Source organism: Oenanthe melanoleuca, chromosome Z (assembly GCF_029582105.1).
Source record: "Oenanthe melanoleuca isolate GR-GAL-2019-014 chromosome Z, OMel1.0, whole genome shotgun sequence".
In the NCBI taxonomy this organism is placed as follows: Eukaryota; Metazoa; Chordata; class Aves; order Passeriformes; family Muscicapidae; genus Oenanthe; species Oenanthe melanoleuca.
Genome location: NC_079362.1, coordinates 31312263 through 31337562, shown reverse-complemented (window position 1 = coordinate 31337562; position 25300 = coordinate 31312263). Strand labels below are relative to the sequence as shown.

General features: G+C 42.8%; 1 protein-coding gene across 1 annotated transcript in view; it reads right to left on the bottom strand.

Moving 5' to 3' along the window:
* Positions 1–25028, bottom strand: part of CPLX1 (complexin 1) — a 109141-nt gene extending 84113 nt beyond the window's left edge. Inside the window, exons 1-2 of the mRNA XM_056514217.1 lie at positions 24791–25028; positions 23914–24015 (exon numbers count right to left, since the gene is read on the bottom strand). Coding sequence (XP_056370192.1) covers positions 23914–23944 — 31 coding nt within the window. The 5' untranslated portion in view covers positions 23945–24015; positions 24791–25028. The remainder of the gene's footprint in view (positions 1–23913; positions 24016–24790) is intronic.
* Between the last annotated feature and the right edge of the window lie 272 nt (positions 25029–25300).

Sequence of the window (25300 nt, the reverse complement as noted above, 5' to 3'; positions counted from 1 at the left end):
CTAGCAATAAGACAGTACAGAGGGTGTGCTCTTGATTGATCAGACTCAATTACTGCTCAGGATCAGAGCTAGTGCTTTCAAGAGTCCCATTTCCTACAAGTGGTTTTCAAGAGTTTTTGTGAGTCTGCTTCAATGGCACAGCAGTGTACCCTATGCCTTTCACAAGTCTCCTTAAAGTACCAGGAGACAAGCTGGATTTTGCCATTGAGAATGAAATTCCCACTTTTGATTATGCAACCATCTTCAATAAAAACTTCTTGAACACTTTAAATGTGCCCTGCAAATCAGACACCTCAGAAGAATTCCTTCAGGAGTGGGGTCATAACAGATCTCACTGATTTCCCCATTCCAATTTAAATTCCAGAAAACCAGCTGAAGGATCAAGTGAAAGGATGAGGATATGAAGATACGAAGCCCCAGGCACTACTGGATCTTCAGGCAACATCCAGAGCCTGGTGGAACACCTGCATGTAGTGCTGTGGACACTAGAAAAAGATTCCCAAGGTTCAAGGATGGGCTGGGCAAGCTCATGGCAGATAATTCCACTGAGGATCATTAAATACAGACAACGTGCCTAGATTCAGAAAGCCACTTGATTAAAAGTAGAGAATGAGAGGGATGGGGAAATATTACTGGAAATTATTATTTTGCCTTGTACTTCTGTTTTCATAAGAAGCATTCCTTTGGCCAGTACTGAGACAGGATGCTGAGATACAGCAGACCATTGGTTTGATAGAGTGTAGACCTGCCCTCCTACACACATTTCTGGAGTGTTGGATCCCAGAACAGTAAAAAGGCCCTACAGTGAGCAGATGATGTGAGACTGGTGAAACAAACAGTGTGAGCTGCCCACACCACACATAGGATCAGAAAGGTCTGTGTTTCTCTGCTCAGCCTTTTCAGAACTTTAAAAAACCTACACATTAACCTTGGTGGTACAGGACGTAGGCAGAAATCTGCCTACCTCTTTGCAGAAAAGGACAGCCAAAGCTAGCATCTAAATGACAGTAGGCAACAGCTTTTTAGTAAGATTTTCTAAATATTATATATCCTAATTACACAAATGGACAGCCAATGAGTTGAAAATTCCCCAGTAAAGCCTGCCTAGCACAAAATCTTTTAATTCTACCTTTGAAGTGAGTGATTTACAGGAAATGAGCTGGAGATTTCAGTGCTGACTGCAATCAAGACCCTTATCTTTACAATGAACATGATTTATAGCAATTTTATGCTAATAGCTCTCACCCATCATTATCACAAGAGAGAATATATGTCAAAATTCTTTATTCATCCTAAATCACACATCAGCCAGGCTTCCTATTCAAAGTATCTGATTGGGACCTATAAAAGTGGAAGGCATAGTGTGCTGCACACAATGACATTCACAGCCTTTTAAGCTCTCCTCTTACTTTGGACAGCTTATAAAATGGCAGAACATTGTTTTGAATGACAAATACAGTTCAATACAAACTGCAGGTTTGGTGGTGAACAAAACAGATGAATATCAGATTTTTGTCCTTCTTCAAATACCATATATAATTAATTTTTTACATAAACTCTCTCTTGCACCCAAATAAAGAAACCTTATGACTATCAGGTGTGTAAGGGAGGTAATAAACATGGGTTTGAAAGCCACAGCCACTGGAGGCTGAACAGCATTCTGCTCTACACTCAGGTTGCTGTCTTTCCAACACATCCACTGCTGGAGGCAACACTGGGCTAGACACTCCTTATATTTGATCTGACAGAGTCCTGCCTTCTAACATGCCTTTGAACTGACTACAGTGAAACAGATTGCACACAGCTCTTCTGGTGCACCCACTGCTCAAAAGGAAAGATTAAACTTACACTACAACAGGAATTAAATCTTAAAGGAATTTCAGGGATCCGAGGTGCAAAGAAACTCCTAGAAGCTAACAGGAGCTAGGGCACAGAAACAGAATTTTCTGTATTAAGATTTGTCTGCCCAGTGCTTACTCTAACTGGATTTGAAGTGAGGAATTTCAGCCTCCATGACTGGAGCTGTGCTGCTCTCAATGAGCTGGCCCAATGCAGCACTGAGTGCCACAAGGTGGTATCTTTCTTGCTCAGCATTTTTTCACTTTCTATCAGGATCCCCTCTGCGCTCATCCTGCATCTATTTATAAAAAATGCTTTCCTATAGGCCTGCTATGCCAAATACCAAAAATTGCTCCCACTCACTGCAAGGCAGAAATTCTATTCCTGTGTAATTTATTCTGTCTTTACATTTATAACCTAGAGTGCAGTGCAGATTTAAACCATTTGCAACCTTTCATCATTTTCAGATATGTGTACACTGCAGCACTCTTCTCCCACATAGATTAGTCAGCTTGCATCACCAGTAAGTGCGTGTAAGGGAGACACAGAAGCTGCTGCTTTTGAGACATGTATGTAAAAGCTGAGTTCTTATATTTTGTGAGCTAGCCTGCATCCCTGTGAAGTCATATAAATGGAGAATATGCCCTGGTGATTAGAGACCTGCAATCTATTTTGGTACATGCCAGAAGAAGTGCAGGACGGGTAACCTACATGCACAGTGCAAGTCAAAATTGTAGCTCATCCTCAGAGAAAGCCACTGTTTTCAGACATATGTCCTTGTTGCAGAAAACTTTGGGCTGGTTCAGGCCATAATAATCAGTGTTTGATCAAGCATATATCCTTCCTGGGATAGCCTTCCTGATCATTTGTTTTCAGTAAAAATATTGTTATCTTTTTTAACACCCTCCTCTTTATTATTTTTAATTCTTTCCAACTAGATTATGGATGCTGCCTGCTGACATATGCATTTTCTTCTTCAGTACTCTAAGTTTCCACATGAGAGTTGGTCTTCTCTCAAATTCATAGCTGTAAACTGTGTCCACACTAAAACCACACCAAAACAGCTGCCCAAGAAAAGTTTCTTCTTTGTGGGAGCTTGTCTACATGACATCTGGTTGACCCCAAACTCCAGGATGTGGATCACCTGTTCAGAGACCCTTTTCTGTGATTGCCTAGCCACAGTCCTGGGATTGGTTTGGTCAGTGCTGTACAGGTGAAACCTCTCACACAGTATATACATGAGTACACAGGTAAAAATGATCATATGCATATACTTCCTCTTGGTAATCTTGTGATAACAACAGATTGCCAAGAGAAGTTGTGGGTGTTCCATCATTAGAAGTGTTTAAAGTCAGGTTGGAAGGGGCCTGAAACAACCTGATCTAGTAGAAGGCAGAGACATTGAAAAGAGATGATCTTTGAAGTTCCCTTCCAATCAAAAACATTCTGTGATTCTGAGAGGCTGACGAAGGATTCCCAATATTGATGATTCAAGCTCCCCCTGCCCCCAATCAGATCAAAGTTATCGTCCTTAGAACATCAAGGCACAGTGAAAGAGCAAGCATCACAGAATAGGGTAGGAAAATAGATACTAGAATGCATGTCCCCATCCCAAGATTATCTCAAGCACCCACCCCTAAGGTACAACCCCCACCCACTGAGTACAATGTATGACTAAAGTCACTCAAGCTCCATCTAAACATAATGAAGTAATCTAAAAATTAGTCAAAAATACAGAATGTTTGAGGGGAAGACTCCATCATAACTTCTGGTATCTGTCAAGAGGCTGGACCTGTCTTCTCCCCCCACAGGAACAGCTATTGGGTAAGAAAAGTACTCTGTGCCTGTTGAATTATTGCCTCAAGGGGGGATTAGAGGTTGTTAGTGTATTGCTTTGAACTAGCATATTACTTTGAATATATCATCACAGTCATACATCACCAGCAATTCTCAAACCTTAACCTGTCACATTTTTATTAATAAAGAGAGCTACTCTAGTCAGGATGGCAAATTCACCCAGTTCACTTCTCAGTGATTGGGCTTTACCTTTGAGCTTTAATTCACTCTCCTGTGAACAACAGTAAATACCCTTCCACCCTTTGGAAAATTACTTTCTGGCAGTTCTAAAGATGCAGGATCCATTGTTAATAGCAAAAAGGTGTTCCAGTGCATGCAGAAGAGATTAGGAGGGTCCCACCTCTATGCCTGACAACAGTGTAAGACATCTAGCTTCTTTCTAAACAAATGGTTCATTCTGCTGCTACTTATCAAATAAGCAGAAAACAGTGGCTACTCAGTCCCAGGAGGACAGGCAGCTTTCAGACATTGTAATTACAGGTTACCATAAGTTGCCCCAAAATGCAAATGAAAAGTGTCTCTGTGAGCTAATGAGCCCCTAAGCCTCAATTCCAACTTGCAGCTGCTTATCACAATTTAAAATCTGCTATGCAAAAGAACCCAGAATCACAGCTGCATCTGAAGCAATACTGGAGACAGAGAACTGATGAAAAGAAAGATGGGACATGACCTAGAAGCATGGCTGGAAAAATGTGTGACTTCACACCCTTCAAATGGGCCAAACACCAAGTGTTTAAAATGAGGGGTGAACAAAGTTTTCCGCTGCTAAGAATAAATACCAGTGGCTGCATGAAACAAGGCCTGAGGACTGTCTTATAAAGCAAGTTAGCAACTGATAACTATAGCCTGGATCTCCTCACAAGTCTCAGCACATCCCGGATTTTACTGATGTTCTGGCCAGCTGTTGATAGCTCTGCACACATTTTCAGTTTTCTGTCATACAGACATCACAGTCTAGGCCAAGACAACAAAGAAGGAAAAAGTATAAAGGCTCGACAAGTTTTACTTTCCTTACAATGTACAGAGAACAACAGAGCCCCGAACTAGTAAAGAAGTAACACATACACTCAACTTTAGCTCACGCTGGGATCAGAGCAATCCCATTGATCTGCATCTTCTTATGCTAAACATCCAATTTTTCAGCTGTAGAAAAAGTCATGCTTTAACATTGGGTGAAACCTTATACTATTAAGGCAAGAACTAATATAACTGTTAAAAGCTGATGATTTTTTTTTCACCCCTTTATGTCTGTGGCAAGGTGAACAGATAGTGACTTAAAGAGAGATTGAGAGATGGGGAGAGGTGGGGAATATGTTTTTAAGCACTTTCTAAATGCACTTTATCTTATACATGGTTTTTGCTTAGATACTAAAACAAAGTCCCAGTTTCAAACATAATGAAAAAGAGAGAAAGCCACTAATAGAGAATCATTTGAGTGCTCTTGAGGTAAATATTTTGTTGAGTGTTATGCCTCAATTGCAAATGGGACAAATCTGATTAATCCTTGATTAATCATTTCCATTCTGTTTCTTCCTTTCGCAAACACCATCAAGGAATTTCCAGTTGGAAAATTTAAAAAGAGCAGACCAGGTTATCTTCTTTTGTGAAGTCAGCACACTCTTTTCTAGTGCAGAAAAAGCTCTTACCACCACCATTCAGGCAACCTACACAAGGGGCCACAATCACTGGGAAATCACACCTCCTCCTAATAGCTGGCATGAAAAATGATTAAAAGTCAGTGCTGCTAGAAGAAATCTCAAACATGCTCCTAAAATAGCACACCTGAAAACCACCATGGGTTTAGGTTTCTTTCCTTACAGAATGGAAGACAGAGTTAAGAAGCACTGTCTGCCTTTTCAGGCTGAAAACTTGAAGTGTTGTTTGACTGGTATTCAAAATTCATGTGTCACTAGTAAGTTTACACCAGTTACTCCTGCTCAAGAGAAGTGCAACTGTCATGGATAGTCAGAAAGAAGGACAGCAGATTTATTCACAGTAGCTTCAGGCAATTACTCAAGGGATCTACTCCCAGCACATGCCACTGTATTCTTTTTCTCAGCTCCTGTAAATCCTACTTCTCTTCTTGTGAACATGGCAATCTCAGCTATTTCCCCCATACCTTCACCTCTCATATTCACTATATTGGCCCTGTGTTAAGACCAGCCTCTTGTTGATCCTGACAAGGGAGCCACAGCACACAAAAATGCTAGTTATGTCTTTCTTTCAATCAGAATACAGAGCAACGTCCCTGAAATACATACCACCATGCAAACTGCCTCTTGCCTGCTGAATTAAGGTTCAAATGCTTCCTGCTATGGGATACAAACAGAGTACTCCTTCGAGAGGACTCCCAGACTCAAAAAAGACCAATATCCATCAAACCACAAAGCACCCTGAAGAGCACATGGAGAGAGGTAATAGCACACTGCTAATAAGAAATTACCTGTTCCTTGCACTTATAAAGAATCCAATACTTTAGAAGAGATAACACCAATAACAACTTGATTTCTTGGTTAGAGTGCAACACATATATTAATTCCTATCTAAATTCTAGAAGATTAGGGTCATGTCTCCCTTCAAGGATACCAACAGCTCTGAGGCAGAGAACAACACAAGACCCCTCAGACACCATATTCTGTTGTCAGGATATGTCCTCACACCACTCAAAACCTTCTTTAGTTCCACAGTACTCTCCTAATTCCACCATCCTACCAAACTTTCACAGGATAGAGCAAAGGAATGAGTAAACCATTGCAATGAACCAATAAAGTTGGCTGCAGTTTGGCAGATTTGAAAGCAATTGTAGACCTTTTTCTTTTAGCAAATATTCCACGCCAAGGTAAAATGGGTCTGTAGTTGTGACCTTCTGCCAGGAAGACAATCCTGATAAGAGCAATCTCAGCTAATGTGGGCATCCAGCAGGTATGGTAAAGAAACATTGCTGATATTCTTTCCTATCACCTTAAGGGAAGCCTTACTCTCACAGGTTCCTTAAAAGGTCATTAAATATTGCTTCTCTGAGGGAACCTCAAAATTCCCCAGTTGAGAGTGGTAGCTGTAGCCATCAGTATGTTTGTAGAAGGTACCACAAAAAGGCTTCTGGAAAACACTTGTATTATTTTGTCAAGTATGGAAGCTTATGCACAATTGATTTGCTGTCAGGTTGGAAGAATGTGCTGCTGGTAGAATATTCTGCAAGGTCTATCCTTCATTTTAATTAATGGTTTGAATGACAACATGGACACTTATCCCATTGTAAAATGCAAACAGGCTGATGTAAGAAAGCAGCAGATGCAAGGCTTCTTAGGAGACAGAATACTTTGCATTACCAGGGGAAAAAACAGAGCAGCTTTCAAGCACAATGGCCTTTCCACAGGTCTGTATCTGGATGAAGGCAAGCAAAAAAGGGCTGCCACACAGAGCAAAATTAGCATTATAAGTCTTCTTAAATAATGGAATGAAACAGACAAAGTGCAAAACCAACAGTGCCTACTAAAAGAGGAACATTTAAGTGCAGAAGTACATGAACATTTCCTGCAAGGAACTCACTGGCAATTTCACTGAAAAGATGAGGACAGATATCTAAATTACTGTCACAGCTAAGGCATGGGATACATGAGATTACATTTTGCCCTGCCCCTACAATTATTACAAGATCATGATGAGAGGAAAATCAATGCAGTGTGCCAGAAAATAGCTTATACTGAGTTTAAAGAGCTACTACATACAGCTCTTCCTCATCCTGACATAGTGTGAGTATATCAGGCCATTCTTCTGAGCCATTGTGTTCTGCTGGAAATGTTTAAATGACCTTATAACCTTTAACCTGCTCTTTTTATTAGGGGCCAGAATATATGCCAATGCTGTATTTCATCCTTCTCTAGCAAAGAACTACCACGAGTCCTTTTAATCACTTCATTATCACATTTTGGGCCAGAGAAGGACACATGTTACTTATGGGAAGAAGATGTAAATGTTCCCCAAAGATCTGCTTGGAGAAGACACATTTTTTGGATGCTAAATGATGAAACACTAATCTCCAGTTAAAATGTTACGTGTTACCAATATCAAACCAGTCTGTCCACTTGAGCTCTGTCGTGAGCTTGGTCAAGATCTTCAGCTGGAATGTTAAACAGACAAGCTAATCAAACTGAAGTTGAGATAACAAATAGCTGTTCATGACAAACAATCCTTCACCCAAAATGAGTGCAAGTCTCTTCATCCTTGATATTGTGAGGCTAACTGGTTTGTAGTACAGCCATATCTCTGCTAATGCTCACCTGCAGAGATCACATACCATTTTTTCAGACAGATCACGACAGCTGAAGTCCAGCCTACTTGTGCCATGACACTCAACTGGAACACTAAAGGCCTTGCCCCAAAAAGCAGTGACAGCACCACTGCCAGCCCAGCTGGCTTCCTCTCACACATTTCTTGCTATAGGCACAATTTCAGAAGAAAGTTATGTTGGGTTCATGCACACACTCTGCCCTCTGGTATAAGCCAGATTGAGCTTCTCATAACCTAGAGGCCTGTTGACAATACATAGGCAGCATTGAAGAAATGTCTAACAATTGACTGCCATCCAAGACCAGAGGTCTACAAAATTTCAGGAATGAGAGCTAAAGAAATACCTCTGCTTCTGATCAGTGGGCTGGGGTGGTGGTGGGCAGAGAGAAGAAAGCTCTCACTCATACCTTCTGTTCCCCAATACCCTTCAGAGGCACAGAATATTCTGGAAAACAGACAGGGCTTCCCATATCACCTGTGAAAAATTATCCTATGGACCAGAAAATAAGAGAAAAATCTGTAGATAAACAATCTATCTCATTTACCATACTGGCACAGTGAAAGTCAAAATAGTAGATCATCCTCAGAAAAAAACTCCCTGTTTTCAGACATGTGTCCTTGTTGCATAAAACTTTGGACTGGTTCAGGCTGTGTTTGTGACCAGAGTCAGCTAAAGTCAGCCAGGTTTCTGAGTAGCTGATTGCCTTTTGCTCACTATCCTTAAGCAACAAGGCTGCAAGGTCAGGCCAGCTTTTCCAAGGAGCAGACAAACTGTGACAGTACTCACCTCTCCTCTCACTGTCCCAGGTGAACTGTTTGTTTTGTTTTTGAGGGCATGGAACCAGATTTAAATGAGAAGAAAAAAATCCCAACAAATCCTGTTCAGCCCAAGACAACTAATTTCTTATTTTTTAGAGGGCAATTACTGCCAGTTTTAATACATATCTTAATGAAGACTGATTCATGAGCTGACTCCCTTATAAGGGCTTTGTAGTTAAAGAGACTGGGAATAGGAACCTTGTTAAAATAAAGCTCTTCTGAGCATTTTGCATTTCAAGACAGTTACCTTTTATGACTTTCTCTATTTGGTTCTCTAATTAAAAGGTTAGCAAACATGAACAGGGAGCATTTTACAGAACATAGGGAACCTTAGGTCTCCCCACTTGAGCCCCTGGACTGAATTTAAGTACTCAGAGACTGTCAGTGATATAATCACGGCACATTAACCCCTACACATATGCTCCACTGGCAATTGCAGCAGCTCTTTCAGCAGCACCATGTGAATATTAGCCCTGTAATCCAAACTGGTGAGCTGTGCAAATTCATGGCTATAATTTCTCCGTCTTTGTCCTCACTGCTGGGCTCAGCAAAAACCTGGCTCTAAATAGTGGCAAGCATCAGAATTTAGAAACATGGTTGCAGGAAAAATGTTGCAGCAGTCCAAAAAAAGTTAACAGGTTTATTGGCGCATAAGTGGAGAGCTGAGCCCTCAAACAAGAATTATTGTTTCACTTCCTTCCTTCCATCATTGTGACGGTCCTGATAGATCACTGGTAAGAATAACCCCCAGAATTTCTGTGAAGCACAGACAGAAGCTCTAGCTGTAACAAATAGCATTAGCAAAATGTCAGTAGATTCATGCTGTTACCACCCACCAGCTGCACCATTAAAGGGTGTCTGCTCCTAAGGAGCACATGAGAAAGGGATGCCCAGCAGTGCCAGGGAGGTAGACAAGGGTGATTTACAGCTCTGTGCAGGGTGAAAACATGGGCATGAATCACCCAGGGCCTTCAGAGAGGAGCTAGACTGGAGTTTGTGTGGTGGGGAAGACAGGAAAGAAAGGATTATCAGATCTAAGGCCTGTCCATCTTTCTGCTATGGAATATGTAAGGCATTCTTGATCCTGGGCATGACTAAACCAACAAATCCCCTCTGTGCCTTCTCAGGACACTGCAGCAGTCCTGAAGTAGCTGAGACAAGTAATGCCAACTAGATCCTTGTGTTAGGCACCACGTTTTAGATGAGGATAGCCTGATCCTGGTGGACACATCTCAAGAGACAGTTCCTAAGCTCTCACGTTAAGTGGTTCTAGTGATATCTTAGCACAAAAGTCAATCAGAGAGATAACATTCTGACAAGAGGGCTCCTGGCATGAAGGAAAAAAGGAGATTGAAAGACAAGCCAAGGTCCATGCCTGTGCCTGTCAGTTATTGAGAAAAAAGAAAATTAAACATTAAAGTCACTATAAAAACACAAGAAAGAGGAGGCACAGAAAATAATCCGAAGTCATGTGTGTGTCTCAGATACTTTCAAATTTCAATTGGCACTCAGACTATTTAAAATGAAGTGTCACCTTCCCCATAATGTCAGTCATGTTCAAATCAAGGCCTTCTAGAACCTTCAAGGTCTTCAAACTACATGACTATCTATTACATTCTCTGGCATCTCTTCTCAACAAAAACTTCCCTACAAAAATGAATAGTGCTTCATTCTTATAAAATATTTGACGATTGAGCAGTGGGGTCTTTCTGTTTTGCTACAGGTGATCTGTGCTTGGAGCAGATCTGGCCCTTGCAATAACCAGTGAACTCAGCCATCCACCCTGCACCTTGTCTCCCAGGATATCTGTATACTGCTTCCTTACCAGCCCATTCCTTCCTGAGAGGGAAGTTCAGCACAAATGCGAGGAGGAGGATTTCTGAAGGCTCTTGTCCATGAGCTCTTCTCTGATCCCTGAGAAAGTTCTTCTGGTCCAAGATATGAAAGGAAGATTTTTTGCCATGGATTTCTTTCCTGTTTTGCTGAAGCCAAATGGGAATGAAGGCAGGTAAGGAAAGCAACCACCTGCCACCCTGCAGAGAAGAGACCTTCCAGCTCTGAGACAGCTTTCAAAAACTGAAGTGGTAAGTGAGCATCAGAAGCTGAAATTGGGTAGTGGGATTTTCAGAAGAGGAACAGGTTGGCTTCCCCTGCCATGCCATCAAGAAATGTATTTACAGAATTGGCTTTCCTCTCTGTCAGAGACACAAGTAAGAGCAGAATTCCCATTGCTTTGTTTACCTGGTTAAGTCATCATGCTTGAATGTGCAGGTGGCTACAGGGATGCCATAACACAGCAACAAGCCATGCTCAGCATCCATCCCAAAGAGACAGAAGGTATTCCCCCTGGCACTTGTGGTCCTGGCATAAATCTGGTGCTGGGCTCCAACCACAACTTCATCCCTGCTGCAGATATCTCCCCAGAGATATCTGCCTAGAAATGTAATAGATTCTACATGTCTTCAGGGCTTATGAGTTTCTATTGGATCCTTTCACTCTTTAAACTTCATGGGAAGAGAAATTTTACTTTCCAGATTGTCCTGTGCTGAACAGATTTGCTTTTGGTTTGTTCTTTGGGCAAAGTGAGGGGAGAGAATAGAGAAGGAATTCCATACAGCACTAGACCAATGTCACTTTTCATTAACTGCAGTTTTTTTAGCATGGACCACGTGCTACCTGGCTCTCATTAACCCAAAGGGTAATTTTGTTACCAAAGATTGCAGAATGAAAGTTTGGTCACCCCCTGTTACCTGGATGACTTATTTACCCTCCTAATGGCTCTAATGATTATTCAGAATTTGCACTGCATAGAAGTTATAAATAATGCACAAATGTGAATGTGTTTTATGTATTCACTTCAGAGAAAATATGAACCACGCTGCCCTTGCATTTGCTGACTTTGGGCTTCTTTTGTGTTTAAAGCTTATTTCAAATCTTTCATAAACTAGTCTATTACTTTTTTTTTTCTTGCCATGAAATGCACACCTTTTCCTTGGATCACTTTTGCATTCCATACTGCCAGACAAGGCTGCTGTGAAATATCTGTCACCTAAAAGCTACTAAACCAATGTTTGTCACTTAATCCTAATAATAATTTCCAGCTAACCAGTAAAGCAAAAAATAAATTACTTTATCAGCTCCACTCTCTTTACATCTGCCTTATTCCCAACTGTAACATAACCAGTTATAATTGAGTTGCAGTTTAATCAACTAAGTGGGCCACCCTGTAAGGAAAAATGGAAGGAAAAAAAAATGAAAAAGAGAAAAAAAAAAGATGAGAGAATCTAGGTCGCTCTGTTCTGAAGACAGCAAAATAGATAATTGCTTCACTCCACAGCATCCATGCTGCACTTGAGGTATGTTTGAGATCTTATGTAACTAATACCATCCCTAGGTTAGCCAGACCATTCCTAATGATATGCCATAAATACCTCTTCCATGCACATGAACGTGATGGATCTGACTTATTCTTTTCAGACTGTGTGAAAACAAGGAATATTCCAAATTTTGAGGGGATTTTTGTGAGATTTTAAGAAGAGGAAGAAACCCCCTTTGGTTATTTTATTTGCATCTCCAAGAAATTAATAAAAATGCTGGTCTTCAGCTGCTGTAGATTGACAGATCTCTGCCAAGAAAGACAGCTGAAATTTCTAAATTACATTATGCTGTATCAAAGAAGTGCCTGTGAGTGCCCAGGACCTTGTTGTGCAGAATAGAGTGCTGAGTTTCCCTGGTCACCCTGAGAAAGAGAGATCATCCCTCTTGGGATAGATAACTTCTGCTGGCTTTTAGTCAGAACTAATTTTTTGAGCATGTAGAAAAGACCTAGCATAGAAGGATCTTGTACAGTAAACAGCAAAATGTACACTAAAGTGATCCATAAATAAAAAATAGACAAATAACTACACAAGAACAATAAGACAGAATGCCTATAACAGAGAAAAAAATAATGGGTGGTCTTAACTGAGGGCAGCCAGTTCACAATAGTCAACTGGAATAAAAACAGCATTGAAACTGGCACAACCTACATTTAACCCTGGGAGAGGATTCACTATGAGAAGCAAAGCCAAAACTCTGCACTTTGACTTCACTTCCCTGTGTGGAAACAGAACACTTTTGTTTGTAGTAGTGGTCGAGAGGATGCATTTTACCCACGAATTTTAAGCAACTGTTATTGCATCTGCCAGCACAGCAGGAGCACATGCATCTGTTTGGGAGGAGAGGTGCTGAGTACCAGGCAGCAGGACAACCACCTGAAAAGTTCCACCAGGGGACATTGGAAACACAAAACCAGAATTCCCAATCAAGCACCTCAGCCATGAGGCAAGTAATGGTGTCCTCAACAGGGGATCCCAGGCCACAGGACCATAAAGGTGTTAAACACCTGGACGTGGAGTTGAGAGAGGTGTGAATTGCACAGTGGGATCTCTGCTTGCGTTCATTGGCACTGTAATAAGATGCACGATCAGAAGAAAGGGATGGCACATTCATCCTCTCCCAGGAGCCAACATCCTGCCATAGCAGTGGTCTGGTGTTCTACCACTCAGCCCTTGCTGAAGGTTTTGTTTGGCTAGGCACTCCTGAGCTAGTCAGGCAGTTCCAAGGAGACTTGGTTGAAAAGTTATCAGCTGTGGGGAAGGAGCCTCACAAGGCTAAAAGAGACATTTGAGCCCAATAGTCCTGAATATAAAACATGAGTCTTTCTCTGAGTGCTAGGCCTAGAAATCACTGCCTAGATAAGAGTGACTTATGATCTAAGTCTTTCTGTAATGTGGGCCTGAATCCAGAATATTGAGAGGGCAGACAGCAAGCACAAAAACTGTGAAGTGTATCTGAGTCTAATAATCAGGAAAATAGTAAATATTGGCACTGAGGAAGATGCAACATCATATTTTTAGACAACTCTTCAGGACCAAGAAGAGGTCCCAGAGAAACACCTAGTTCTTAAATTACTTTTATCTCAACTGGAGCAGAAAACCAAAAAGTTACCAAATGCATTGAAAGCAGCTGTTTCCATGTAAATTGCAGGTAGGAATCACCATGGAGGGAATTTCAAGGTACTTTTGTTACATTAAACTCAAAATCCTTACCTGGACTGAACACCACAGCTGGAAAGATATCTAGTATACCCACCTATTCTAGAAACTACTTTGTAAATACACTAAGTTCTTTGAAATAAAATCACTTTCAATCTGAATCCAAAAGCTGACTCTAAATTATCCACGAGCATGGACATAACATAGCTGGCAAACCTCTTCTGTCATACAAATACAAAGGGGATAAAATGTTTTCAGAAAAGGGAAAATTTACCACAGCTCTGTAACTAACTTGCCCAGAGGAAACACAATGCTTGTTCCCATTAAGCTAAATTTGCATTCTGGACACCACCAGATGTTATCACATATTGAAAAAAAAAAAAAAAAAAAAATCAAAATTTAATGTACAAACTAAACCACTTTTTAAGGAAATTTTGTTATTATGGACAATCTCACAAGTGAAGACTCAAACTCTCTGTTGAGGTACTCAGGACCAATAATTATTTCCTGCCTCACTGGCCCTACCTCTCTGAGCATTATTAATATGCAATCATTTCAAATACACCCAAGACTCAGTTTCCATTTTTTCCTGCTTGCTGCAGCAGCAGCAGGATTCCCCAGAGAGAGCACCTCTCTTCTCTACCACAAGTCAAGCGACAATAATTACTGACTTGAGGATGCTCATGGCCAATTTATTCACATTATTCTTTTACCAATATTGTCCCTCACTTTAAGTAGCTCTTCCTTCACTGCAGTGTTCACCTCTCTCATGTATTTAGAGAGAGGACTGGTGTCCCTGCTTAACCTTTTTTCCTCAGCACTTTAATCTATCTCCATGTAATTATAAATTTCTTTTCATGCACCTTTTAATCTTGTTATTTTGCAGCCTGGGTGACATGGAGCAGAAACTGCTGATAGTTAAAGGAAAATACAGAGGAGAAAGTTGCAGTTGTCAAGAAAAGGGATTGAAGTAGACAGAATTCAAACAAACAAAAAAAACCCCACAAATCAAAATTCAAATGCTCATCTGTTTTTAATGAATTCAAGATCTTAGTCTAGTTGAGTCTGTTGTTTTCTTGGGATAAGGGTGTTCTATAATGCTTTCTATGCAAGGAGGCTGGGAAGAACCCCCTTTAACACAGAGGTCAAGTGACCTTCCCAAGCACACCAGGGTTCTCCCACAGACAAGGCCAGCAATTGAGACAACCACCTTACACTCAGTTACCTTCAACCTTGAACCTTAAGGTTCAAACCTCTTTTCTGCTGGTCAAATCTGAGTTCGCCAGCAAAAACAAAAAAATGAGATAGATCCAGGGACACAGAGACATGGCAGCTCAACTATTTGTCAACATAGGCATTGACAATCATTTCTTTCCCATCATTTTCCCTTTAATAGTTGTCTGCCTTCCCCTTCATTGCTTTAATTCTCTCAGGAGGCTGAAGTTATGAAAACAGCTCCACCATTCCCCACTTTTTTGTTGTTGTTGTTTCTTCTGTTATTTTCCACAGAAGGTAATTCACAGCCATTTGAATCCCAAATTTATGTTGATGTTGTTGTATGTTTGACATCCTTTCAAGGTCAGTATCACTGCAAATAAGCCACGAGACCCAAATCGTGATGCAAAAATGTAAGCAGCTACTAAGCACATTCATTCTTGTAGGTAATGACAAATTCAAACTGCAAAAAGATGCACAAAGTCAGCAGATTAAATTTTTTGTTTGTATTAATGCACTTCTGCATCCACCCAAGTCAAAAGCACCTTGTTTGAAAATGCAGAAGAGAGTGGGGGGGGGGGAAAAAAAACAATCTTCAAATTGCACAGGGTGGTCGCCAGTTTGTCCACAGCAGAGAGACACAATTTGTTTGAAGTACCTTGTTTCTGATAAGCACCAGTGATAGACTGATAGATCACAAGTAGCCTTTGCCATGTCTGTAGCAGCAGCTACCCTTTAGCAAAACACAGGAGCATCTGCTCAGCAATCAACTGAAACTTTCAGCTTTCTCAGCAATGTTCTACATCCTGAGACATGCACTCCAGTCCCAAAAACCAACCTGAGAGAAATATCCAAGCTCTCACAATCAGACTGTACGTGAGAAAGTATGATGGCAACCAGCAAAGTGGCCAAAGCAGTAAGTTAGCAAATGTTTAAGGTTCTGTGTTGTATATTCATTCCATGTGCTGAAATCAAGGCAAAGGCAGTGCAGAGGTGCAGCCTCACCTCAGAGAAGAGCATCCAAGGCTAAGACAGAGCACTTTCTGCCCCACCACTAAAGAGGAGAGACAGAATTTGGAAGAGCCCTCACTGTGCTGCTGAGGGTCTTTACAGTTGTTGGAAGTGAGCATAGGAACTCTGCAGCTTTGAGGGACTAACATCCCAGTTACCACTTCATGAACCATATTCTCTCTCCAATGGCCTGAAAAACATGAATTCTCACCCTAGGTAACACTAGGACCTGTATTTGTCTCTGAGTCTCAGAATCAGTGCCTATTCCCTCTCTTGTTTGAACACTAACACACAAAGTTCAGAAAAGGGACCTTGGCCAGAAGAACATACATGACTTTTGCATGCAGCCTCCTGACGTGAGACAAGCCAATGGCAACACACTAGACATCTGTCCCTCTCTTTCCTCCAGCCCTCCCTGTTTATTGCCATACCTCTTCCAGGCCTCCTTAACAATTTGGCAGACTTCAAACTCTGCTGGAGGACTTCTCATATCCATGCAACAGCCACATGAAATTTCCCGTGATGCCATTTTGTTGCTAGGCTGGATTTTTGTGCTGTTGCCTTTGGAGGGTGCCCCAGGATGAAAGAGATGTTCCCATTTCTGTAAGGGTAGGATGCCCTTACAAATGGAGAGCATTTGCAGAGGTTACTTAGAATTTCTGGAGCCCTACACTTACTGCAGTGCTGACAAATACAGACCATACAGTCTTGACCTAACTCAGCAAGAGGTCTAAAACCAGGTGGCCTTCATAGATTTGATTTTATAGCTTTACTAATTCAAACCTTACCCTTCTAGTCAGAGAAGAAAGCCCTCCCACCTACATCAGCCATTATGCACATCAGTCTTCTCCCATGCCTGTGCTTTTGCCAGCACGTGAAGCAGGTGAGCAGGTCTCCATGGCTAACAGTTGAACTGAGCCTTCTGAACCTCCCTCTCCCTAAGAAGCAACACAAAAGCAAGCCAGTGGATTATATTTAGAGCATCCCATTTTACCAGGAAGATCTCAATAACTGTAATACATCATCCATTAGGCTCCTGCCCAGCTCCAAATCTGCTGCTGCAGACAGCCTTTCCTATGTAACACAGGCTAAAATTTCAGCACTGACAAATCCTGTTTGCACCAAAATCATGCAGCGGGCAAGAAACCACCAGTTTGCTTCAATGATGAAAGATTTAAAAAAGAAAAGTTAGATTCAGTTATTCAGCAACAAATATTAAAATCAAAAACATGCAGAACTTCTGTGAAAGTGGACAGAAAACCCAAAGAGAAGAATCTTTTTTTCTGCCATTAATCAATCCTAGACGACTTAATATATGTGAAATTTTGTTGTTGCTCCCTCTGGGAGAGAAAACTTCCTGCTTATCCATGTCACCCCACTCCAAGCAGGCCTTTGACAAGCAGATGGCTGCAGCACAAATCTTAGTTCAGCTCTTTGTGGCCTGCCTCTACAATCAGCTGAAGGCTGCACATTTCCTCCAAGAATACTTCAGTGAGCACACTGCTCACAGTGCCTGCTTGCAAGTAAGACAAACATAAGTAAGATCCCAGCAGGCACACAAGGGAGAGCTTTGTGTGATTCTAACAGCAACAGGCCAGAGTCAAGCAAATATAAAAGGAAGTTTCCTCCAGAAAGGCACAGCAAAAATTGACTTGGTCAGTTTTTCATCTCCTGGATCATGGATGTAATAAATCAGCTGTAGTTGTTTCACTGGTATCATCTCAACAGCAACCATTTGCTTCCTTGGAAGACATCTTGCAACCTAATCAAATTTCTTGAAGAAAATCTCTTTGCCACAAGCATACATTGGGAAAAAATAAAAAAACAAAAACCCGCTTTTAATACCATTCCTTGTGAAAAATATATGCAACAGATATGCCACCTACCCCTGACTCCTGTCACTGGATCCCAGGAAGAAGGGATCAGCATCTCCTTCTCCACTTCCCCTCTTCAAAAAGCTGTAGAGAGCAATGTGCTGACCCCTTTTATCCAAAACAGAAAAATCAGGTCCTTAGCCACTCCACAGAAGACACCAGCTTTTCACCAGCTTTTTTGCCCTTCTGGATGCATTCAACACCCTTAAAAACATGTTGAATTTATGGGGTCCATAATTATACACAGTACAGGTGCAAGTTATCTGAGAAAGAAAGTAAGTGGCACCCCAACACCTCTCAGGTGCTACAGTGCTCTTGAGATCTCTTGCCAGATTCTCCAGTCTTTGTGATTTGGATGCACCTGAGAGCAAAATGAAAGACTTATGTATTAGATGTTTCAAGGATTACAGACAGAAGAGACCCCAGATGTCAATACCAGCACCATCTGTCAGCATTACAACCTGCAGTTTTCATTACAGTTTCTGTCCTGCTCCAGAGCTTCATACATTAACATAAGCAGTGGACACAGCCTATGAGGCCCCAGTGCAGCACAAAGGCTCAGCAGAGAACTGAAAATGTGAGAAATAAGAGAGTGAGTTGGAGAAAGAGAAAATAGAAACCCCTGTGTTTATTTCACAGTGTGCTCCACCCTGAGCAGGTCTGCATTGCCTTTGACTGAACTCAATCTTGCTAACTTCCACAGGAAAAATTAAGGACTTAATCCTCACTTCACAAGCTACTAAAGTGGGGCAAATGCAGTAGTAGAATATATGGAAGGTCACTGCTAAGATGTTAAACACTAGTGTGGTTTTCATTCAGGCTTATCTGGCATTCACACACCCTCAGATCTTCCCTAATGTAAGCTTAGCACAGGAGCTGCTCTTTCAGAGCTTAAGTCACACAGTGACTTAAATCCCATTATCTTCATGAGAGTTTGGATCTCTGTCTGCCTTCAAGAACAAGGGGACTCCCTCTGGACTGTGTTTTGTGATACACCCAGCTGAATCAAAGTTGCTAGGAAGGGACACGAAGCAGGCAGTGTCCCCCTGCTGGCATGTTCCAGATGGCAATCAGGTTGCATTTCTTGTGCCTGTGGCATTTTAAGAATCCTTCTGAACCAAAATGAGTGTCCACTGATTCTTGACAGAAGAAGCAGATGTGAAGCAGCAGTCCCCACTCTAAACTCCTGCTAATAAAGCAGTAAATCACCCCTGTATTATCTATCATACTGAATATCTATCCAGAAACTCAGATGTACCCTTCCTCCTAGTGGGGCTGCACTGCACTATGAATTCAAGGGGTGGTGGAAGTATGAAGAAGTAATTTAGATAGTACTATTCGTGTGAAATGTTATATGTAAAAGGATTTGCATAATTTATCCACAGTAAATATTTAAGGCAGACATCCCAACCTTCTACCATCCAGTTTGTGCCATTTCTCCCATTTGTGGCAATAAAAGTAACACATTAAAAGGGCTCTGTGTAGCATCATATTTAGAGTTACTGGGTGTTCTGTATACCACAATTTTAATAATAATACCAATATTTTGGTCTGCAGAATGTTGCTTTCTGCAGTAGGAAACCTCTCTCTTCAAACACACCATAATCCAACATTCCAGTAAATTCTCCTCACTTTCCATAGGTTTCCTCATTTCTTTTTCATAAGAAAATGTCTCAGACCTTGGCCCTCAAATCATCCAATACCACAGAATGATACCCAGAAGAGCTTCAAATCATTATCTTCATTTCAAACCAGTTTCCCTATTTGCTCAAGCCAGCAGTGACAGAGGAAGAGATACAGCATTGTATAACATGGAAGTCAGGTGCTCATGCACAATTTGCTTTCATATCAACTTAGGAAAAATTAAGTAAGGCACAGTGAAAAAAGCATTGCACCTAAACTCCTTCAAGACCCATTCCAGATCCTCCAGTTCCTGCTGTCTCCTGGGGAATCAGACACATTGGGCATGGTAACAGTAGCCTAGCTCTGATCTGTCTTGGCAAAGGGCACTTCTAACATAAAACATAATCATTAAATGACTCTGATTGTCTTCATTTAAAGGACTGGCACAGGAACAGCAAAGTGACCAATACCTCTGTCAACATCTGTAATGTAGGAGGGTCAGAGGTACAAAAAAACTCCTTGCTGTTACTTCTGTGCAAGAAGCAGCAGCAATTTTAAGCCTGAAGATGTCCTTTTCCTGTATCCTTCTTGTTTTACACAGCTCATAAGCATCATGACTTCTCCATGGCTTCTGTCACTGTCAGACAATAAATAGGATGATTTCCACATAGGATGTTGAAAGGTCTGAGAAAAAAAAAAAAAAGCTACAGGAGGAAATCCACCAAATAACCTACTGTTTTGTTTTTCCTGGACCAGAGTCACCACTGCTAATGAAAGGGTCAAGGATTTTGCCATGCAGAGGCCAGGGATTTAAAAAGACACATTTCAAGCTGGTCAACCTCCAGGCAGAAATTCTGCTGCCAGCACAGCAACAAAATCCCATTGCTGGCAGGACAGCAGAGGATGACCTTCCACTGCACAGAAACAGCAGACTTCTGCACACCCTCTTTAACAACAAGCCAGGGAAAGGACACATTCTACTTCAGCAATAACATAGCCTATCAAACTAATTTCACAAAATTTAAATACCCTTGTCAGTCTTCCAAACAAAGCAACTTGACATCACATAATTGCCATTCCTCAGTTGCTAACTTGCTAACTTAGCTCACCTACATTTCAAAACACCTTATTTCTTTCTTCCCCTATGGGCAAAACTCCAAGGAAAAGCAAATCTGACCATTCTGTGCCATTAGAGACAAGGCTGATATCTTCAAAGTTTGCTTCAAAAGCAATGGCAGAACTCCCACAGAAGCATTCTGCTAAGGTTAGTGTTACTGCTAATTAGCACAGAGTGAGACCTTGTCTTCCTAAATAAGGTGAGTGAGGAGGTAGGAGAATGATGTTTTTCTATCAGTACCTTATTTGACCATTGCCTATGACAAAACCTGGCTCCAAACTCCTCACATGTTTCCTTTCCAGCAGGGAAAGGTCAAAAGCAATCACCTGCAAACAGTTTTCAAATCCAAGCTCTTAGCTCTGGCCTAAGCTTCATTTGCAGCTGTATGCTGGGAAGAGAAAATTACATACCCATTATGAAAATTACATACCCATTATACCCTGTCAAGAACACCCAACTGGCCCTCAGCCTTTGTGAATTTTCACCACCTGAGATAGCTGAAGGGTTAAGCTACCTTAGCTGTAGGTGCTCTGCAAGCAGAATCTACAGCAGGTCTGATTCTCTGTAAATTAGAGGGGACCTTAATGACAAAATTGCAGTATTTTTTTCTTTTTTTGCACCATTCAAAAAATCCTATCAAACAGAAAAATGAATTTGGAGGTGTTCTGGGAAAAGCCATATTAAACTGATGCCTAAAGAGGGCACCTGGAACAGAGGCTAGACAGTGTTAAAGGAATAAAGTAGACATTTATTAAAAGGTCTTCAAAGGATACACACCTTGAGCAGTACAAGAGCTTGGCCATGGCTCCATCCAAGTTGGACCCAACTGGTCACAAGTTTTCACCCTATTATAAGTTTTGGTCCATTTACATTTATTGAAGTAAATTATCCAATTACAGCTTCAGGTTATGAAGTCCCATCATGTGTCCATGGTTCTTGGGATGGAAAAGGATTGTTTTCTCTAACTAAACTGTGAAGAGGACTTGCTAACACTTTATATGAAGTTCAGAGTTACATGCTAATGCAGTATAGAATCTGGAAAATATGAAAGCTAAAACTTAAGGCATCAAAACTAAAACCAAAGAGCCATGCAATCCACCCTACCCAAAGCAAGCCTATCAGTCACTAGAGGTTTGGTTCTTTCCTCAGTTTTACCATCCTTGTGGACACAATTCACAGATTATTGGAAGGGACCCAGAAGGACCACTGAGTCCAACTCCTAAATAAATCTCCCTTGGATATCAGAACTGACAGACAGAAAGGTTTCTGGCCCCAAAACTGAGGGAGCAATCTATAACCTTTAGTCCTTGGTTTGCTGTGCCAGTCTGGCCAGCCTGCATGACTTGCATCAGCTTGGGCTTTAACTCCAGGGAGAAGCCAGTGTCCAAAACCTCCTTTATTTTCCATATTATATATGTGCAGGGAAATCTTATTTTATCTTGTTGAAACCATTTGTAATTTAAAAATAGGACTCTACTTAATGAATTAGCAGTTCCTGGATTTTACCACTCTGCAGAGATGTCTCCTTTATTGAGTAAATTCCAGACACATTAAGTCATCTGGCAGAAGAGCTGGTGCCTTGGACAGCATCTTGATAGACATCAGGAGCTCAGACTTCACAAAAAGATGCTTTTTGAATTTACCTTCTCAGAAAGTCCTATTATCATACAAATCCTGACCTTGGCATGCAACATCATGTTGGAATGAAGGTCTGCCCAGGGTGGATGTTGTTAAGTACAGGCAGACACTGCTTCCAACTCATGTTAAATCACCAAGCTGCAGGAAAAAAGCAGGCATCATAGATGTTATTCCTTTGCTGCAGCCCTCCTCCCCCTGCCTTCAACTGCAGTCTCTAAGCAGTTATTTCCCTTCACTGGGTTCATGGATCTCCAGCTGTAGTGGCTGTATCTCCAGTTTGCAGGTACATTAGTCCATTTCTGTGAAAGCAACCTTGCACTACAGCAAACAGTGTAAAACCTTCACATCTTAACACTAATTCTCCTTCAAAACAGGCACTGAAGAGTGAAATGAAACATTGCACTGCTACCACACAAAACATTACTTTCTCACTTAGATGTCTTCATACCTCACATTTTGTGCAACCATATTAGTCCCTTTCTTCTCCAGTTTGATCTCCCTATTCAAAATATCCCAATTAAAACTTGGGTTGCTTCCTCTGTTCTTAACTGTGGCAATTTTGCTGCTCTGGTGAAAAACACTCATTACTTTCAGAGATGATAACATTGTTTCCATGCCATGGGATAGAGTTCTGCAGTAAATGTTGAAGTTGTATATGACATCAATATCACCACACATTAAACATTTACACAACCTTATGATTATAGTTTCTTCAAAGAAAAAAAAAAATTAAAAATGCACACTTGAGGAAGAGTACAAGAGAGAATTATCAGCTTCCTCTGAGGCCAGCATCCAGTATCACCTCAGTGATGCTTAGACCATTGCTTAGACTAAATGTCCAGGTCAAGCAGCCTTAAAAGCAACTGTGTCAGAAGTTATTCCCAAATATTTGTTCAGTGTTTTCAATATCTCCTACACAGACCCTTACATTTTCTATTTCACACCATTAGGTTAAAACAATTCCTCACACACATGAGCTAATATACAGAAACACGTAGAAGATTGGCCTCAAATCCAGGTAAAGTATGTAGGAATACTTTATTACCATATCCATCTTTATTGTGGCAGTGTTCTTACTAAAAACAACTCTCAAAATACCAGGGACAAAAATTTCTGCACTGACCATTTTTTGCTCAGGATTTGGCCAATCTTTGGGGCAAAGACAAAAGAAGGCACATAGATAAAACGTCACTTTCTTTGGGCTTACTCTGCCTAAGCCAGTTTTTGTCCTTTATAACACCTGCCTTAGTGGCATGGCATGAAGCAAATCAAGGCCTGCACACTGCACAGCAGGATACACATCCAGTTGGTAGGGTGCCAATTAGGCACAGCCCAGGGCCAGCACACCTTGTGTGGGAGGTCTCTCCTCTGACATGGGGCTTTGGTCTCTGCTTGTTGCTGCCCTCTCCTGCTCAGACTCCTCAAACACTCCACTCTGGAGTGGAGTGGTCATGAATCAGTGACAGACTTGCTCTCCCAAGTCCTCAATAAGCTATCAGAGGTGCAGATCCCACCACAGTAGATCATCCCCTCTCTCTCCGGGTGCAAAGGGGTGGGAGGGATTCAAGGGCCCTTGTGTGCCAATCACACTTACCTCCCAGAGCTTGTTTCATAACAAAATCCATGATTCGTTCTTTGGGGTCTGCCCACCTTCACACCTCACATGCACAGAGACAGGGAATCCTTGGAAGGCAGCCTGCAAAGAGGCACAATCAAAAGAGGAATTGTGTCTCTAGGAGAAGAAAAGGCTAATGCCTGGTCTTCCTCAGGTCTCTCCCCACAGCCTTCCTCCCTCTGTCTGAGTGCAGACAAGTTTCCAGCCCTCCATCCCTTCAGAGCCTGCGCTGCCCTCCCGAGGAGCAGGGATGCGTGCAGGCGAGCGGTCAGGGCTGCGAGGAGCCGGGGGGTCACGGCGGCTCCCCCAGACCGGGCAAGTGCCCGCCAGCAAGCGCGGAGGAGCAATGCGGTGCTCTTCCTCGGCTTGTCTCCTGCAGACGGGCAGGAAGGGGTTAAACCTTTGAACTTTCTCGTTTCCCCGCCTGCTTCTCGCCCTCTCGGCTTTCAGAGGGTTTGCTCCGAGGTGGCAGCTCCGCCCGGGACCGCCGAGGGGGCATTTGAAGGTGAAGCGCCCTGCAAGTGCCGGGAGAGCAAGCGGGGGATGCTGGGCGATCGGGATGCGGATGCGGTCCGGGTGGCGGGGTGGAAAGTCCCCCACCAGAGCCCCTCGGGAAGCCCCCAGCGCAATGCCAGCGAGGGCTGCACCTCCTCAGGGTGAGCCGGGACGGCTCAAGGTTGAGACCGGCCGGCCCCGGGTGCGGCACATCTCCCGGCTGCATCCCACCCCCCGCCCGGCTTCGGCAGGGTCACAGCCCTGCCAGCGCCTGAGGGACCCCGCGCCCGTGTGCCCGCACCCCGCCTCTCGTGTCTGCCCTTCCCGGCTCGGCACGGCCCGCCCGCCCCGGCGCCGGTACCTCGGGGGGCGGCGGGCGCTGGTGAGCCGGGCCGGGGCAGGCGGCCGCAGGTGCCGGCTCCTGCGGCTCCTCGCTCTGCTCTCCTCTCCCGGGTGCCCGAGGCTTGCCGGGGCAGTTGCGGGCGCGGAGTGGGGGAGAAGGAATGACTCCAGAGCTTCTCCCTACTTTTCCCCCGCGCCCCTCTTTTTATCGCAGCATTTCCGGACCATCCCACCGACACGGTCCCTCCTTCCTCCTCCCCTCGTTGCGGGAGCTGGACTCTCTCCCTCCCCCTGCCTCCGGCTCCCCCGCCCCTTCCCTGCGCCGCCCTCGCCCCTCGGAGCTCGCAGAGCAGGCCGGCAGCGCTGCCCAGCCCGCCGAGGGGTGGTGTGCCTGGTGCGCGTCCCCAGCCCAGCCCCGGCTGTCCCCGGCAGCCAGGTGTCCTTGTGCTTTGGGGGGACAAGGAGCGGCGCCTGGCCGCCCGCCGCTGCGTTCTGCAATTGCTTCCTTGCCTCTCCTCGGGAGTCAGTG